The sequence below is a fragment of the Cotesia glomerata genome, linkage group LG3 (genome assembly GCF_020080835.1).
Source record: "Cotesia glomerata isolate CgM1 linkage group LG3, MPM_Cglom_v2.3, whole genome shotgun sequence".
Taxonomy (NCBI): Eukaryota; Metazoa; Arthropoda; class Insecta; order Hymenoptera; family Braconidae; genus Cotesia; species Cotesia glomerata.
Window position 1 is genome coordinate 14,218,222 of NC_058160.1, and position 16,899 is coordinate 14,235,120.

General features: G+C 41.3%; 2 protein-coding genes across 13 annotated transcripts in view; both read left to right on the forward strand.

The window, feature by feature from the left end:
* LOC123261717 (potassium voltage-gated channel protein Shaker) overlaps positions 1–16,899 on the forward strand; it is a 1,350,734-nt gene that overhangs the window by 131,593 nt on the left and 1,202,242 nt on the right. The gene's annotated exons all lie outside the window — the stretch shown is intronic.
* Positions 3,483–3,860, forward strand: LOC123261738. The gene has a single exon (XM_044723518.1). It carries the CDS (start codon positions 3,483–3,485, stop codon positions 3,858–3,860), a length of 378 nt encoding a protein of 125 aa, XP_044579453.1.

Consider the following 16,899-nt stretch of genomic DNA (forward strand, 5'->3'; position numbering starts at 1 on the left):
GTGACGTCACAGGACGACACGAGGAGGGGAAAAAAACGGTTACGAACCTCAAACCTTGAGCATTGATCGACACTTCGATCTATCCCCCGGTGTCAACCACCACGTTAGATATTTCTTAGTCAATTTACTACTATACCACTATTACCACTATTAGGTGATTACTCACTAAAACTTACTATTAATTAATCCTATATTCCTTTTTTACTACTATTAGGTGACTATTCACCATAATTTACTACTAATTCACTCTTATATTTCTAATGTTAAATAATATTCATTCCATTGTTACAAATATTCTATTTTGTTAAGTTACATTACCGAAATACCACAAGTTTATATTAAAAGTGCTTATTTTGTGTGATCAAGTTAAGTTTATTGTTATCACCGCTATACACTATTACTAAACTACCACTATTCACCTATCTATTTACTACGACTATCTATCTACAACCTGCCAAAGGGTCAATCAAAGACGAAGGGTCATCGTTGCAGTTAAAATTTGTAAGTAAGTAAAATAAATTAACTGGCACGCGTGAGAACTTCTGTCTCAAACTAATAAAATCATCTAAAGACAAAGACACTCATTGGTTCACGGGAGCGGAATATCCCAGAGCAGCGAATCCTAATTTTTAAAAGTTTAGGCGATTATTTCTTATCCGCGAGGTTTAATGGTCTAAATAATTAAATTTTTAAATTAAGCAAAAATTTAGTGTTTCAACCTATACAATGCCGAGGGCTGCTAGATACCTTCTCTACTACTAATTTTATTACTTGTCGTCTTGCTGATGTTTTAAAATTAAAGAAAACATCATGTAATATGCTTTGTTGGCGCTTTAAACTCTATGACCACTTATTGTACCGAGCTCGCAACAGCTACCATCAAATCTTGTTTAAACGATTATAGAAAGACACTGACCTTTTTAGTCGTACCAGAAATATCACATGTTATACCTGATCAACCAATCCAACGTGAATTGATAAAAATACCTGATAATATTGTATTAGCGGATCCAAACTTACATAAACCTGCGCCTGTTGACTTACTTTTAGGAGCAGGCACCACTCTTTCGCTATTATCTGTCGGACAAATCAAATTGTCCCCCTCTAACCAACAAGAATTATACCTGCAAAAAACAATGTTTGGCTTGATAATAGGTGGAGCTGCCCCATCCAGTCTACCGACCTCATCAAATTGTCATCTCACCACTACCAATTTAGATTTCGACCTTCAGAAGTTTTGGGAAATTGAAGAATGTCCCACCGTCAAGAAATTCACCGCAGAACAAGAAAAATGTGAACAGCATTTTCGCAAGCATGTAACTAGAGATTTCGATGGGCGATATGTCGTTGCCCTACCGTTTAATCCACATACTACTAAACTTGGAAAATCATATCATCTGACTCGCAAGAGATTCGATAGTACTGAGCGCAGATTAAATAAAAAACCTGAGCTCAAGATACAATATGAAGAAGTTCTTCAAGATTATTTGAAACAAAATCACATGTCTCCGATAGTTGATAACCCTTTGACTTTAAATGGTTATTATTTACCTCACCATGCAGTTATGAAAGAAACCAGCCTTACTACAAAGGTACGAGTGGTATTTGATGGCTCACTAAAAACTTCTTCAGGCGTATCACTCAATGATGTCTTGTACACTGGCCCAACTATTCAACCTGATTTATTTACCATATTAATTAGGTTTCGTAAGCACCCAATAGTAATTACGGGTGACCTAAAACAAATGTACCGACAGTTTTTAGTCAGAAAACAAGACAGAAAGTTCCAGCGTATTCTCTGGAGAAATGAAGCTAAAAAGCTCCAGACATATGAGTTAAATACCGTCACCTTCGGTATTACCTGTACCGCTTATTTAGCAATACGTTGTTTACACTAATTAAGTGAAGACGAGGGTGAATCATACCCGGTCGTCGCACCATTGTTATTATCCGATTTTTATGTTGATGACTTTCTTAGTGGAACAAAGACTAAGAAAGAAGCAAAACTTGTGATTACACAAATGATTGGGATCCTATCTACTGCTGGACTAACAATGAGGCAGTGGGCTTCTAATGACCCTTCGGTTTTAGAAGATATACCTGCGGAAGATGTCAACCCTCGATTGCAGTTGGGAGACACTACATTGAAAACTTTAGGTATACATTGGGACTCTCGCACCGATACTATTAATTATACGCTAAATCCTATTCAATGAAACAAGATTACCAAAAGAATTATATTATCTGAAGTAGCTAAAATATTTGACCCGTTAGGTTTGTTGGCTCTAGTTATTATATTAGCTAAAATTATTTTACAAAATTTGTGGAATTATAAACTTAACTGGGACGAGTCTCTACCTGCAGACCTTCACAGTGACTGGCAAAGGTATTGCGAGCAATTACCTTCTCTAAATCTATTGTCATTCCCTCGTACCGTAATTACAGCTGACCGCAAAGAAATTCAATTACATGGATTTTCTGATGCTAGTGAAAAGGCATATGGAGCGTGTGTCTATTTGCGTACTGTTGATAATTTAGGCAACATTAAGGTGCAATTGTTATGTGCGAAATCTCGAGTTGCACCGATCAAAACCTTAACTATACCAAGATTAGAGCTTTGTGGAGCTCAACTTTTATCAACATTGATAAAAACGGTAAAAACTGCCTTGAGTGAAGAAGTCAATATTTTTTATTGGACTGATTCAACTATTGTTTTACGTTGGCTTCAAATTTCTCCGCAGCAATTAAAAATCTTTGTTGCTCATCGTGTAGCTGAAATACAGACCGTTACACAAGTAAAATCTTGGAGGCATGTTCCTACAGAACATAACCCCGCTGATCTTGTCTCGTGAGGAGTATTACCTGTAGAATTTCCCTCTGCTAACCTATGGAAGAATGGACCATCGTGGTTGAGCCAATTGGAATCATTTTGGCCAAGTCATGAATCACCGAAGATTGAAGAAGTACAATCGGAGCTACCTGAGCAGCGCCGACCCGTATGCTTAGTTAACGCAGCTAGACCATTTACAACGCTAACATTCGAAAAGAATTTCCAGCAAAATTTCTTACATAAATGAATTACGACATGTGGAGACTCGAGTACTTCGATGTGTGCAATCTCAAGTATTTCCTGAAGATATAAAAATTCTGATAGCTGGTGACAAGAAGAAATTCGTGAGTTCGAATCTTCTCAAGTTATCTCCTTTTCTAGATCAAGATGGAATAATGAGAGTGGGTGGACGTCTGACTTTGTCCAATTTACCGTTTAATGCCAAACATCCTATTATACTGCCAAAAAACAATCATGTCACCAATCTGTTTATGATGTATTTTCACAAAAAACATTTGCATACAGGCGTTCAACAGACCCTGTACACCATTCGTCGTAAGTATTGGGTTATTGATGGCCGGAGCCAGGTATACAAAAATTTGAAGCAAGCTGTAAATGCTTTAAGGCAAGTCCGCCTCCTACAGAGTATGTTATGGGTAAATTACCAAAGGCTCGTGTCAACATTGCTAACCCTTTTAATCAAGTTGGTGTTGATTATTGTGGACCTTTCCTTTTAAAAGAAAAGAAGTTTCGTAATCGAGGTTCTATAAAGGCATACGTCGCTGTATTCGTATGTCTTTCCGTAAAAGCTGTTCATCTCGAGTTGGTGACCGATCTCACTTCAGATGATTTCTTGTCTGCCCTAAGGCGATTTATTTCACGTAGAGATCTATGTCAAGATATCTATAGTGATAATGGGACTAACTTCGTTGGAGCTAACAACATTTTGAAGGAATTTATTGAAGATATAAATACCACTGAAGTTCAAAATAAAATTCAAGGATACCTAAGTGACAAAGGTATTCAATAGCATTTTAGCCCGCCTCATGCACCCCATGTTGGCGGCCTATGGGAGGCTGGTGTGAAAAGTTTTAAAAAGCATTTAGGCCATGTAGCTGGTCATGATATGTTGTTCACCTACGAACAATTCAACACTTTAATTATTGAGATTGAAGCTATTTTAAATTCTAGACCGATGACCACTATCTCCTCTGATCCTACCGATCCTATACTCCTCACTCCTGGCCATTTTTTAATAGGTGATTCTTTGACCAACTTACGAGGTTACGATTATACCTCCACGCCTGATAATCGTTTATGTCATTGGCAATACTTACAGAAGGTGAAACAACACTTCTGGAACCGATGGAGCAAGGAGTATTTAAATGAATTGACCGTTTGCACCAAATGGGAAAAGGCTGGCCCTGAAATAATAAATGGTTCAATTGTCTTGTTGAGAGAAGACAACATACCACCGGCTCAATGGGCGCTGGGAAAAATTGTTGAGTGTTATCCAGGTAGTGATGGTGTAGTGCGTACCATGTTAGTGAAAACTGCTAAGTCATCCTTTGTTAGAAATGTCAAAAAACTGGCAATATTACCTATATCCATCTCAAGCAGTGAATCAAAATTAGAGACAAAAAATTAGAGACAATAATTTTCTTGATCGTAGCCTCTCAAGGGGGGGGGGGGGGGGGAATGTTTTATAATGTTAATCTATTTTCGTCATTTTCATTTTTTTTATAATAATTTTTGTATTAGTGTAATTTTTAGTCTTCAATATTATAAGATTTATGATACCCTCATGTCTAGCATACGTTTTGTTTAGTTTATCATTTTTTAGCTTAGCATAACTTATGTATTTTGCTTTATTACCTTCTAAACTCAGTTTTGTACAATTGGAAATTCAAGCGGTAATGAGATTCTGCTTCGTTTTATTTACAACTTAATCCTCTGCTCTAAGGTTTTCTAATACTTCTATTGTGAAATATTTTTTCCCAAGACCCATCTGTTTTTAATTGTTTTATTACTTTGGTTTTTTCCTCAGTTTGGAGTATTAGTTATTTGTACATCTGTACATCATATTGGCATCTAGTTGTCTAAGTCCTTTCTCTCTCTAGTCATGAGATCTCTCTCTAACTTACTTTCGATCTTTTCCTTTTTGCTCGAGTACTTAACTATACACCCACCTTTCCTAAATTACCAATCAAGGGTCTCGCATCCCTTTTACTCCACCCATTACCCCTAGAAGAGCTTAGCAGTACGAAAAATTTGGAACTTGTCACCAAGTTCAACTTCTGATCAGAAAATCAGTTCCTCTTAGCAGAGCACCGTAATAGCATCTAGCATTTTTTGTCCAAGACGTACCGTCTTATTACCGTTTGAATGACTTCATAATCTTGTTAATTTGCCTCGCATTTTAAATTTTTATAAGTAAATTTTAACTACATTCTTGTATAAATTCATACAAAATAAATTATTAGTAGAACGGTGATTTGGTCTACTAACTTTATCAATTAATGTAACCTGGAGCTTACAACTCCGAACTCCCAATTTGGTTATATATTTTTGATAAAAATACAGAGCGTGAAATCCCCCACAATTTCCATCGAACCGATTTGCAATATTGTAAAAGCTGGATAAGCATTAGAAATTTGAAAGAAAAAAGATTTTTTTACATGCATTTTGAATAGTAAAACTTTAAATTTAAATTGTTAGTACTTAAAACTAATGTTAAGAGCTCAAACTTAGTGAGAATTTTTTTTTCTATATGTAGATTAATATTTTGCATGAGCAGCGAAAAAAAAAAATTAGGAAAACGGTTGACCCTGAAGGCCATCCCTGCAACTTCCCGCTAATTCCATACTTAGGCGCATAAAATTGCACCATTGACGTTTTTGAGCTCTTCGAGCTCAAAAATACAATTTATGGGTTATTTTGAGCTCTCCAAGCTCAAAGAGATTGTTTTCCTATGCTTTTGAGCTCTTCGAGCTCAAAAGTCTGATAGGGATTTGATGACACTATTTTTTTAATTTTTAAACCGCAATAACTTTTGAATGAATAAACCGATTTTTACGCGGTTGGCAGCATTCGACGCAGTTTTTCAAGTTTTACAAAGAATCTTGAACTTTGAATTGATCGCGCTAAAAATTTTGGAGTTATTTCGAAAAAACACTTTTTTCGGTTTTCTTTTGTTCACGATATCTCTCGAACGAAGCAACCGATTTTGACCGGACTGGTAGTGATCAACGTGGTTTTTTGAGGTTAAGAGCTGATTAGTTTTTAGAATTGAACCATCAAGCCGTTTAAAAGTTATTCCAAAAAAACCACATTTAAAAAAAATTTTTTTTTCAGTTTTTTGAAGATTTCTCAAAATCTATCGATCTGAATCGGTTCAAATAGTTTTTAAAATCTAAGTTTGGTCAAGCCCTTTCGAATGGCACCAACCGCGATAAAATCGGTCAAGCCGTTCAAAAGTTATAAGCGGTTCACATACTTTCACACACACACACACACACACACACACCCACACACACACACATACACACACACACACACACATACACACACACATACACACACATACACACATACATACATACAGACACCGTGACAACCTCGCGGGGATAGTCAGGGAAGCTTCCTGTGACCTTCAAACGTCGAGATCTGATGAAAACTCGGTTTTTGCAAAACGGGGTGAAAACAATAACTTCCCGATTTTTGAAAATCTTCGATTTTCGTAGCAGGCAGTTAAAAAATTTTTGCGGCAATGAACTATCCTGATAGTTATATATGTAGATAAAAATTCAATTAAAGATTAGAGTATTTATGTTTTTCAATTAAAATTTTTTAATATAATAAAATCGTCATGAAAAAACAAATGAAACGAATCCAGCTGTCAAAATATTAATAAACTAAAGCTTAGGCTTATAAAATAAATACATTTCGGGAAATATTCATTTAGAACGAGGTGATCAATTGATATTAATTAATTATTCAAATTTACAATGTCAAGAAAAGATAAAAAAAGTGGTCTGGGAAATAAGAATTCAAATGATAATTCTGCTGACGAGGAAATTGATTTGTTTACATCTGAATTTTTAAAATCGATTAAGCCATTTTCACCAACAATGTGAGTAAATAATTTTTTATTTAATTGATCAAAACATAAAAACAATATTCATAGTAAGAATAATATATTAACGTCTATAATTGACTAAAAATTAACAAATTGAGAAAATAAAAATGTAATGAAAATAAAATCAAAGAGTATTCAGATAAAAATGAGATAATGAAATTAATACTTTAAAAATAATAGATTCTTAAAAAAAAAAATAATGAAATATTATTGTTATTTATAGAGAAACTATTGGAGTTATTATCAAAATTGTAGCACTCAGAAAAGTATTCATAACAAAAGTACAAAAAAAATCTACGGTTTTCAAATTTGTTATAAAAAATAATAAAAGTGATAAAATTCAAGTAACAACGTAGGAAGATGATATCGAACGCATTATTAACGATATAAAAATCAGCTCTGTATGAAATTTTCTATAATTACACTCAAACATTTTCATTTATTCATTAATTTATTTATAAATCTTGTGAAACTATGTACTGAAATTCAGGAACGATTGCCTATTAATATTTCTATATTGAAATCAATAAATGTCTTGACACCGACTTACGCTACATCACAGAGAAAACCTGATTTATCCAAATTGTTGGAACAATTCACTAGGGAATCATTATCTGGATCAAAAGATAATATGATCAAAGAATAGAACATGTTATCTCATAAACAGTGGGATAATACGAATGAAACAGTATCATCTTGGTCAGAAGTTTACGAGGATCGTGATTCAGGCGGTAATAGAAGATTTGAAAATGTTTCTAAATTTGCTTTAGCACTGTTGACTACTCCCATTTCAAATGCTGATGTTGAGAGAGCATTTTCCATATATGCTGTGATAAAGGATAAATTAAGGAACAAGTTAGCACTAGAAATGGTTCAGAGTATTATGATGGTTAAATTTTCATTAAAGCGAGATTACGAACAGTGCACTTTATTTGTGCCCACTAAAGAAATACTGAGCAGATCTACGGTACACATGTATAATTTTAAAAACCACACTGAAAAAGTAAGTGATGTAGAGTTTCAAGAACTGCTTAAGTCGATACGGATACTTACATATCGGATACTTACGGATACGGTATACTGTTAGTATACGGATATTAATATAACGAATGCAATATAGTTCATTTAAATATGTGATTTTATATGATAAAGAAAATTTTATTTATTAATTTGTTATTAACAGTACACGCAAAGTAAATATATATATTTATATGATATAAATATTTACATAAGATGAATTCTTATATAAAATATAATGTATAGTTTATTGAAGGAAATTAAAAAAAAAAAAACAAAATAATTTATTTTCTATTTTAAAACCTTTTAAAAAATAAAAACTGATAAAAAAAAATAATCTGAATAATTTTTAAATAATTTCAATTTTAGTTTTGGGGGATTTTGTTTTTAATTTAGGGGCTTTTGTTGAATGATTTAGAGAAAAGTATTTTCAAGAGTTGGGGACACTGTACTTATGACATTTTGGAGATTTTTGAGCTCAAAATATAATTTATGTGATATTTTGAGCTCGCTGAGTTCAAAGAGATAATATTTCTATGGATTTGAGCTCTCCCAGCTCAAAAGTCTGATAGAAGTTTCATAGAACACTATTTTTGGAATTTTCAAACCGCAATAACTTTCGAATGGAGCAACCGATTATCACGCGGTTGACGGCATTCGACGCAGTTTTATCATCCCGATAAGTTATTTTCAGGTTTTAATTGATTTAACCATAAATTTCTGAGTAATCCCGAAAAAAACTTTTTTCGGTTTTCTTTCGTTCTCGATATCTCTTGATCGAATCAACCGATTTCGCCCAGCTTGGTGGCGATCGACGTGGTTTCTTATTGTCTAAGGCTAATTTCTTAAAATCTACTGATCCGAATCGTTCCAAATTATACTCAAAATCTAAGTTTGGCCAAGCCCTTTCAAATGGCACCAGTCGTGATAAAATCGAATCAACCGGTCAAAAGTCATAAGCGGTTCACATACTTTTATATCGGTCATGCCGTTCAAAAGTTATGAGAGGTTTACATACAACCACACACACACACACACACACACTCGGGGCAGAAGAGATACTGCTACCGGGCGCGTCTCCCCGAGCGGATGGGAGAACGCTCGTTGTCCTTGGATGACACTTAATCTCTTAGTTGATGAGGTACAGCGGGTAGGAGCCAAGCAAAATAACCAAACAAAATACGCTCCCGTGGACAAAACTCCCCTTTAATGGGTTGGTCGCACTAACTGACCTAACAAGACGATCGTTCTCTGCTGTGACCCACTGGGAGTGACCGGAACCTCGTGTCGTAGTTTCCGACGATGCAGGCCACGGCTGATGTGAGCTTGATCTGCCGAGGTGTAAGTTGCAGCAGTGGATCAGGAGCCAGCCACTTCGGGCCTTGATCAGGAAGTACGCAGTGAGTGTTAGAGATCGGAATCTTCACCGCTCCGAGCGAGTCTAGTCCGTCCGTGTATTCCGGGGCTGGCTAAGTGTCGGCTAGGCCTCAGGGAACTGGGGTAGGAGTACTATCTCCGAGGGTACACCCGTTCCTAGTTATGACAACCTGCTCCGCTCCGTACGATGCGCTGGTAAATCACAAAAGAATGAGTAATTTAATGGAAACTAACATTAGTGAAAACGGGCCGCATGCCCAACAAGCAGCGATTGAAGCAAGCGCTGAAATGAAGAGAACGCAAGCGCTGGAACGCCTGGAAGAGTTGACAAATGAGTTAAATAATCTCGTCCAGTCAAAAGTCAATATCCACAAGGAGATCAAGACCAAGGCGACTAGTGTAACTAACGCCCTTCGAAGGTACAAAAAACTGGATGAAGAATGGCGATTAGCATCGCGACGCAGTCCTCGTGCTACACTGGGGCAAACCAAACAAGTTGTTGTTGTAACTGACGAGACAATGGATACCGGAGCCGAAGGTGACGGTGAGTCGGTCATTGAAGACGAACGAGAAACTGCCACGAAGACTGGAAAGAGGAAAGATCGGACCTCTCCAGACCCAACGTGCAGCCAAGCCACCAAGAGGAAGGACCTGAGAAAAAGCCCTCCGCAAAGAGCAATAATGCAAAGTGACGAACGGACAAAAGCGTCTGCTTGGCAGAAAGTCCAGTCCAAGAGAGAGCAACGAAGGCAAAGGTCAGAGCAGCTCCCAAATCAACTGCCCAAGGAGCCCCGTCCTGAACCTAAACGGAAGAAACCGCGCAAGTGGATCAGGCCAGACGCACTGATCATCCGCCCAGTTGAGCCGGCGAAGTACGCTGAGATTTTGCGTAAAATAAAGAAGGATGTCCCTGAAGAGCAGGTCCGTACTACGGTGGATAAGATCCACAAAACTAGGGCCGGAAACATGCTGATTACGCTTTCTAGGAAGAGCTCCGATAAAGGCCAAGCCCTACAGAAAACCATCGAGGGCATCCTACAAGAAGAGGCCAAAGTGATCTGCAAAGGTCCACAGGAAGACGTCGAAATCCGGGACCTTGATGATACTACAACCAGGGAGGACATTCAAGCCGCCTTGCATATGGCAACCGGAGAATCTTGCGAGGTATCGCTAGAGGCAATTAAGATCCGTAAGGCCTACAGAGGTACTCAGACTGCCGTAGTGACTCTACCAGCAGCTGCAGCGCGGAAGATATTGGAAGGAAACGGTAAAATCCGGATCGGCTGGGTCAACTGCCGAATTAGAGCCACGAGAAGACCAACCCAATGTTTCAAGTGCTGGCACTTCGGGCATCATGGATCTCAGTGCAAAAGTAGCGTAGACCGATCCAAGCTTTGCATCAGGTGCGGACAAGAAGGGCACAAAATCGCGGACTGTAAAAACCCAGCCAAATGTGCACTATGCGCTGAAAATCCAAGTGCAAAGGACTCCGCCCACTGTGCCGGCAATCACAAATGCCCGGTATTCCAAGAGGCGCTTCAGAGGATGACAAACCAAAGAACATGAAGATACTACAGCTCAACCTCAACCATTGTGAGGCTGCGCAAGACCTGCTCATGCAGACTGTGCGCGATCATGAGCTAGACTTAGTACTAATAGCAGAGCCATACAGGCACCTGAGTACCCAACCATGGGAAACCGACTGCACCACAAAAGCTGTCATATGGTCCTGCGGCAAGCTCCCCTTCCAGAGTATCGTTAAAAATGGCAGCGCCGGCTTTGTAGCAGCATCGGTAGATGGCATCCGTTTTTACAGCTGCTACGCACCACCTAGCCTCACTATCGTTGAATTCATGGATTTTCTGGATCGACTGACGGAGGACGCGAAGCAGTACTACCCAGTGGCAATAGCTGGGGACTTCAACGCCTGGGCAGTGGATTGGGGCAGCAAACACACCAACGCTCGGGGTAAAGAACTACTAGAAGCTTTTTCTACGTTAGACGTAGTGTTGTTGAACAGTGGCGATGCGCCGACGTACACTAAAGGCGACGCAAGTTCTATTGTGGATCTTACTTTTGTCAGCAGCAGCCTCATCAGAGGAAACTACGACTGGAAAGTGATGGAGACCTACACGGCCAGCGATCACAACGCGATTCTCTGGGAAGTATCAAAGGACCCGAATCCTAGAAGACCGGCTAAGAAACTTGACATCGTTGGGTGGAAGCTGAAATCCTTTGACCCAAGTGCACTAGCAGCTGCCCTAAATAGTGAACCGCTTACTACTGGATCTGCAGAAGAAATGACCAAGGAGTTGATAAAGAGAGTGTCCCAGGCTTGCGACACCTGCATGCCCCGTAAACGGGGCATGAACCAAAGACCTTCGGTGCACTGGTGGAACGACCACATCAGCTTCCTACGGAAAGAGTGTTTCAAGAAAAGAAGAATATCTCAGCGTGGTTATCGGCGGCATGACTCAGCGGAACTAGTCGCAGAATACAAGAAAGCTCGTCGAGACTTAAACAAAGCCATCAAAGATAGCAAGAAGAACTGCTGGAAAGAGCTAATCAACGAGGTGGACAAAGACTTGTGGGGTAGACCTTACAAGGTAGTCATGGCACACCTGAAATATCAGCCAATGCCGTCTCCTACCTGTCCTCAACTCTTACAGAAGATCGTGACTGCGCTGTTTCCACGACAGCGCGTTTTCAACTATCTGTTGACACAGGACGAACTGAATGATATTCCACCTGTCACGAAAGAAGAACTGATAGAAGCTTGTAACCGCGTCGGGAATAATAAAGCACCGGGATTGGACGGAATGCCTAATATTGCCTTGAAAACATCTATTAAAGCAGCGCCAGCGTTATTCCTCGACGTCTACAACATATGCTTGAAGTAAGGGATTTTTCCTCGGAAGTGGAAACAACAACGGCTGGTACTACTTCCTAAAGGGAAAAAGCTACCGGAAGAACCGTCATCTTATCGTCCACTCTGCATGTTGGATACAGCCGGTAAGATACTCGAACGTATAATCCACCAAAGGATAGAAGCAGTTGTCGATCCACTATTAGCAGACAATCAGTACGGATTTCGAAAAGGACGATCAACCCTGGACGCAATCAACCTGGTTGTCGGTATAGCCAAAGACGCAATCGCCGGTACCAGATGGAAGGGTGGAACGAAGAAATATTGTCTGGTGGCAACCCTAGACATCAAAAATGCCTTCAACTCCGCCTACTGGGATCGCATCATGCAAGCTCTTCAAGAGATGAACGTACCAGGATATCTACGAAGGATAGTCGCTAGCTACTTCACGAATAGAGTCCTTAGATATGACACGAAGAATGGTCCAAAGGAGTATGATGTTACTGGAGGCGTCCCGCAGGGTTCTGTTCTCGGTCCACTTCTCTGGAATATCATGTACAACGGATTGCTGAGACTGAAACTACCAAGAAATGTCAAACTGGTAGCGTACGCGGACGACGTAGCCGTAGTAATCGTCGCCAAGCATATTGATGAGATAAATCATATGTTCACGATCACCTTTAAGCGAATTAACCAGTGAATGGACACAGTAAACCTACAACTGGCTAAACAGAAGACCGAGGCTGTACTTATCACTAGCAGAAAAGTGGTGGAAACGATCAATTTAAACGTCGGAGACCAAGAAATCACATCCCAACCATTCATTCGATATCTGGGAGTGATGCTCGATTCCCGACTTAACTTCAAACAACAAGTTGAACACGTGACCGCCAAAGCATCAGCAGTAGTGGCTAACCTAGTACGATTGATGCCCAACATCGGTGGCCCGAAGCAGACAAGGAGGTTATTGCTATCATCAGTAGTTACATCGGTCCTCACGTATGGTATATCCATTTGGTCCGACGCACTTGAGACCCAAGAATCATGGAGGAAAGCATGTCCGGTTTACCGACTGAGCGCGCTAAGAGTAGCCAGCGCCTTCCGAACAATATCAGAGGAAGCAGTGTGCGTCATTTCTGGAACTCTGCCGCTTAGAGTCTTAGCTAAAGAAAGACGGGCCCTTTACCATCGAAAGAGGTCAACTACACTGAGCGCTGAAGAACTAAGAACAGAAGAACGGCAGCACAGCATCTCGCGATGGCAACTTGAGTGGGACGCCGCAGCAAAAGGAAGATGGACACACCGCCTCATACCAAAGATCGACGTTTGGCTGAGCCGAAACTATGGTGAAGTCAACTACTACCTAACGCAGATGTTGTCAGGACATGGGTGCTTTCGAGAGTATCTGCACCGCTTTAAGCACGACGATTCTCCGGAGTGCCCGTCTTGTCCAGGGGTTATTGAGGACGCAAGGCACGTTTTCTTTGTGTGTCCACGTTTCGATCCTCAGCGTGAGGAGTTAGAGAGGATCCTGAACTGGAGAATCCAACCAGAGACAATAGTAGATGCAATGTTGTCGAATCAAACTGCTTGGAACGCTACAAGCACTTTTGCCACAGAAGTGCTTACAGAGCTGCGTTCTATTGAAAGAAAAAGAGCAAATGACAGAAACTAGAAGGAAGGAAAAATAACACCTTAGCCACCAGAAGGAATAGCGGTAGCTGGATCCTCCCCTCACGAAGTAATGCCTGACGGCGGTTTCCATGAGGGATTAGAGGAAAGAAGAAAAGGGGTTTAGGGTTTAGTGGGTAGGGGCGTTAGGGTCGAGTTTTAGTATGACACTGCGTCGAGTCGCTACATATCCAGGCCAAACAACTATGCCTGGAATCCGTAAGAAGGATTCCCCCCCCTAAGATAAAAAAAAAAACACACACACACACACACACACACACACACACACACACCTCGTGTCGGGCTTGCTGGGTCCCGCATCGGGCGCCTCCCCAGGTGGCGGATAGGGGAATGCCCGGCATATCTGCACGTCAGATGCGTCGGGTACCGAGGAAATAGAATACTCGGGGTGGACCAAAACCTAGCAAAAGATGGTATGGAAATGTCAGAACAATTTCAAACATCGTCTACGGTGCAGAGGAGGGATACCTCAGTGCCGGCGAGGGAAGGCGTACAAACGGGCCTGAACTCGTCGTTATCAAGCGACCGTTTGAACAGTGGAGTAGACCCCATGGCTCTGCTATCTAGCAATGCTACAGGGAGTAAAGAAATAGCTCTGATGGAAGTAGACGCACAGCAAACAAACTTTCCTCCAATAGGTGGAAGACCTGTTGCTCCCGTCAACACTCACACATGCCGAGGAAGGATAAACTCTCTACCGACTGTCACCGGTGCTTTAAATGCGGGGGAGGAAACCACAAAGCTGCAGACTGCGTTGAACAGCCAAAGTGCTTCCTCCGTACACAGGAACAAGAAGCTCCAGACAGCTTATGTCATATTCCAGGCTCCGGGGCTTGTAAGGTATTCCGCACCGCACTTGCCGAAGCTACGAAAGGGCAGAAATGACACGCATACTTCAAGGAAACCTGAATAGATGTGCGTTGGCGCAAAATTTACTTCGCCAGCGAGTCTTTGAAGAGAGGATCGACGTTTGCTTCATCTGTGAGCAATATCTAAACCTCCAAGATAGAGCATGGCTCGCAGACAAAACTGGCACGGCGACAATCTGGATTGCAAATACAAAGAACGTTACCACCATCAACAGCGGAAGTGGAGCAGGTTTTGTCTGGATTCAAACCCCCATAACCTACTTCATGAGCGTCTATCTCTCACTTAACGAAGGGATTAGTGTGTTCCGACAGAAACTGGCAAATATAGAAGATGTGATCACCAAGTTCGACGGCGAAGTTATCGTAGCTGGTGACTTCAATGCTAAATCGGCTGAATGGGGCGCTGATTTCTCCGACACCAGAGGCAACGAGGTCGCTGACGTCGTGGCTAGACTCGACCTCATAGTGCTAAATACTGGGAGCACCACGACTTTCAGAAGACCGGGGTACCAAGAGTCCATCCTCGACATTTCGTTGGCGACTCCAAAAATTGCCAACATGATTGAAAACTGGACAGTATCCGAAAAATACAGTGGCAGTGATCACCAGTTCGTGACATTTAACGTTGGATTGGCATCTGCTCCGGTACCACAACACGACCTTTCTTAGCGAAAGTGGAATGTCAGGAAGCTTGATCCAGAGGCACTGCGAGCTTCACTTGCACGGAGCTGGTCTACCCTTCAGAACAACCCAACTCCGGATACTTGCCGCGAGACAGAAAGGACAGTACTAAATACGATGAAGGAGATTTCCGCCGCATGTGACGCCTCTATGCCACGGTTAAAAAACCAGAGTTTTCGCAGGCCGGCGTACTGGTGGTCAACAGACATAGCGGAACTTCGCAAAATGTGACATTAACTACGTCGCCGCGCAACAAGAGCCGCCAAATGCTCCCCAAGCTAGGACTTGTATTCAAAAGAGTACAAGCAGGCCAAAAAGACGCTAAATCGAGCCATCAAAGCAAATAAAGCAAAGTTGTGGAAAGAGATCGGCAACGATCTCGACAATGACATCTAGGGTAAAGCCTACCAAATTGTCGCCAAACGACTTGGAAAGGCTTCACCAGAGGCACCGAAGTCTCCAGCCTTAATGGATAGCATCGTAGCGGAGCTTTTCCCCAAACACCCGCCGCGGGAGAAGAAACACTACACTTAAAACAACGAAGTAACGCCCTTCACAACTAAGGAACTACAAGACGCGGCCAAGTCACTCAAAACAGGAAAGGCACCTGGACCTGATGGCATCCCGGCATCGGTGGTCAAGATTATAGCCCTGGAATACCCAGACTTACTCCTGGACACCTACAACGCATGCTTGGCAACTGGCACCTTTTCCGCGGTCTGGAAACGGCAGAGATTGGTTCTCTTAGACAAAGGTAAGGGAACCCCCATAACACCTTCGTCGTTTAGACCACTCTGTATGCTAGACATTGCTGGAAAACTGCTCGAGAAGCTCATACAAGGGAGACTTCGCGACGACATCGACCGTGCTGGAGGTTTTGCCACCAACCAGCATGGCTTCCGGAAAGGTCATTCGACAGTCGGAGCGATCAAGAAAGTCATAAAGACAGCAACACAAGCATGGTCTGGTAGCCTCAAAGCTCGTAAAGTATATCTTCTCCTCACGCTAGATGTCAAAAACGCATTTAACAGCGCAAATTGGGGAGATATTTTAGACGCTCTGGAGCACAAGTTTGACGAGGAGCCAGAAAATCTGGCACTAGTCGACAACTACCTTAACGATAGAAAGCTTATAGTGGAAACTACTAAAGGCCCACAAGAATACGCCATAACGGCTGGCGTGCCGCAAGGCTCAATAATGGGGCCTGATCTATGGAACGCAGTCTACGACGAGCTTCTTGAAATCCCGTTGCCAGAGCAAGTAGAGCTAACAGGCTTTGCAGACGACGTTGCAGCCACTATAGTGGTGGACAGCGTGGAAGAGGCCGAACTGCTAGTTCGGGAAAACATCGACACCGTCGAGACTTGGCTCGATAAGCATCACCTGAAACTTGCCAAACAGAAAACCGAGATGGTCGTTTTTACCCGTC

Coding starts and splice junctions, on each gene's coding strand:
- LOC123261738 (XM_044723518.1), top strand. CDS start 3,483: ATGGGTAAATTACCAAAGGCTCGTGTCAACATTGCTAACCCTTTTAAT.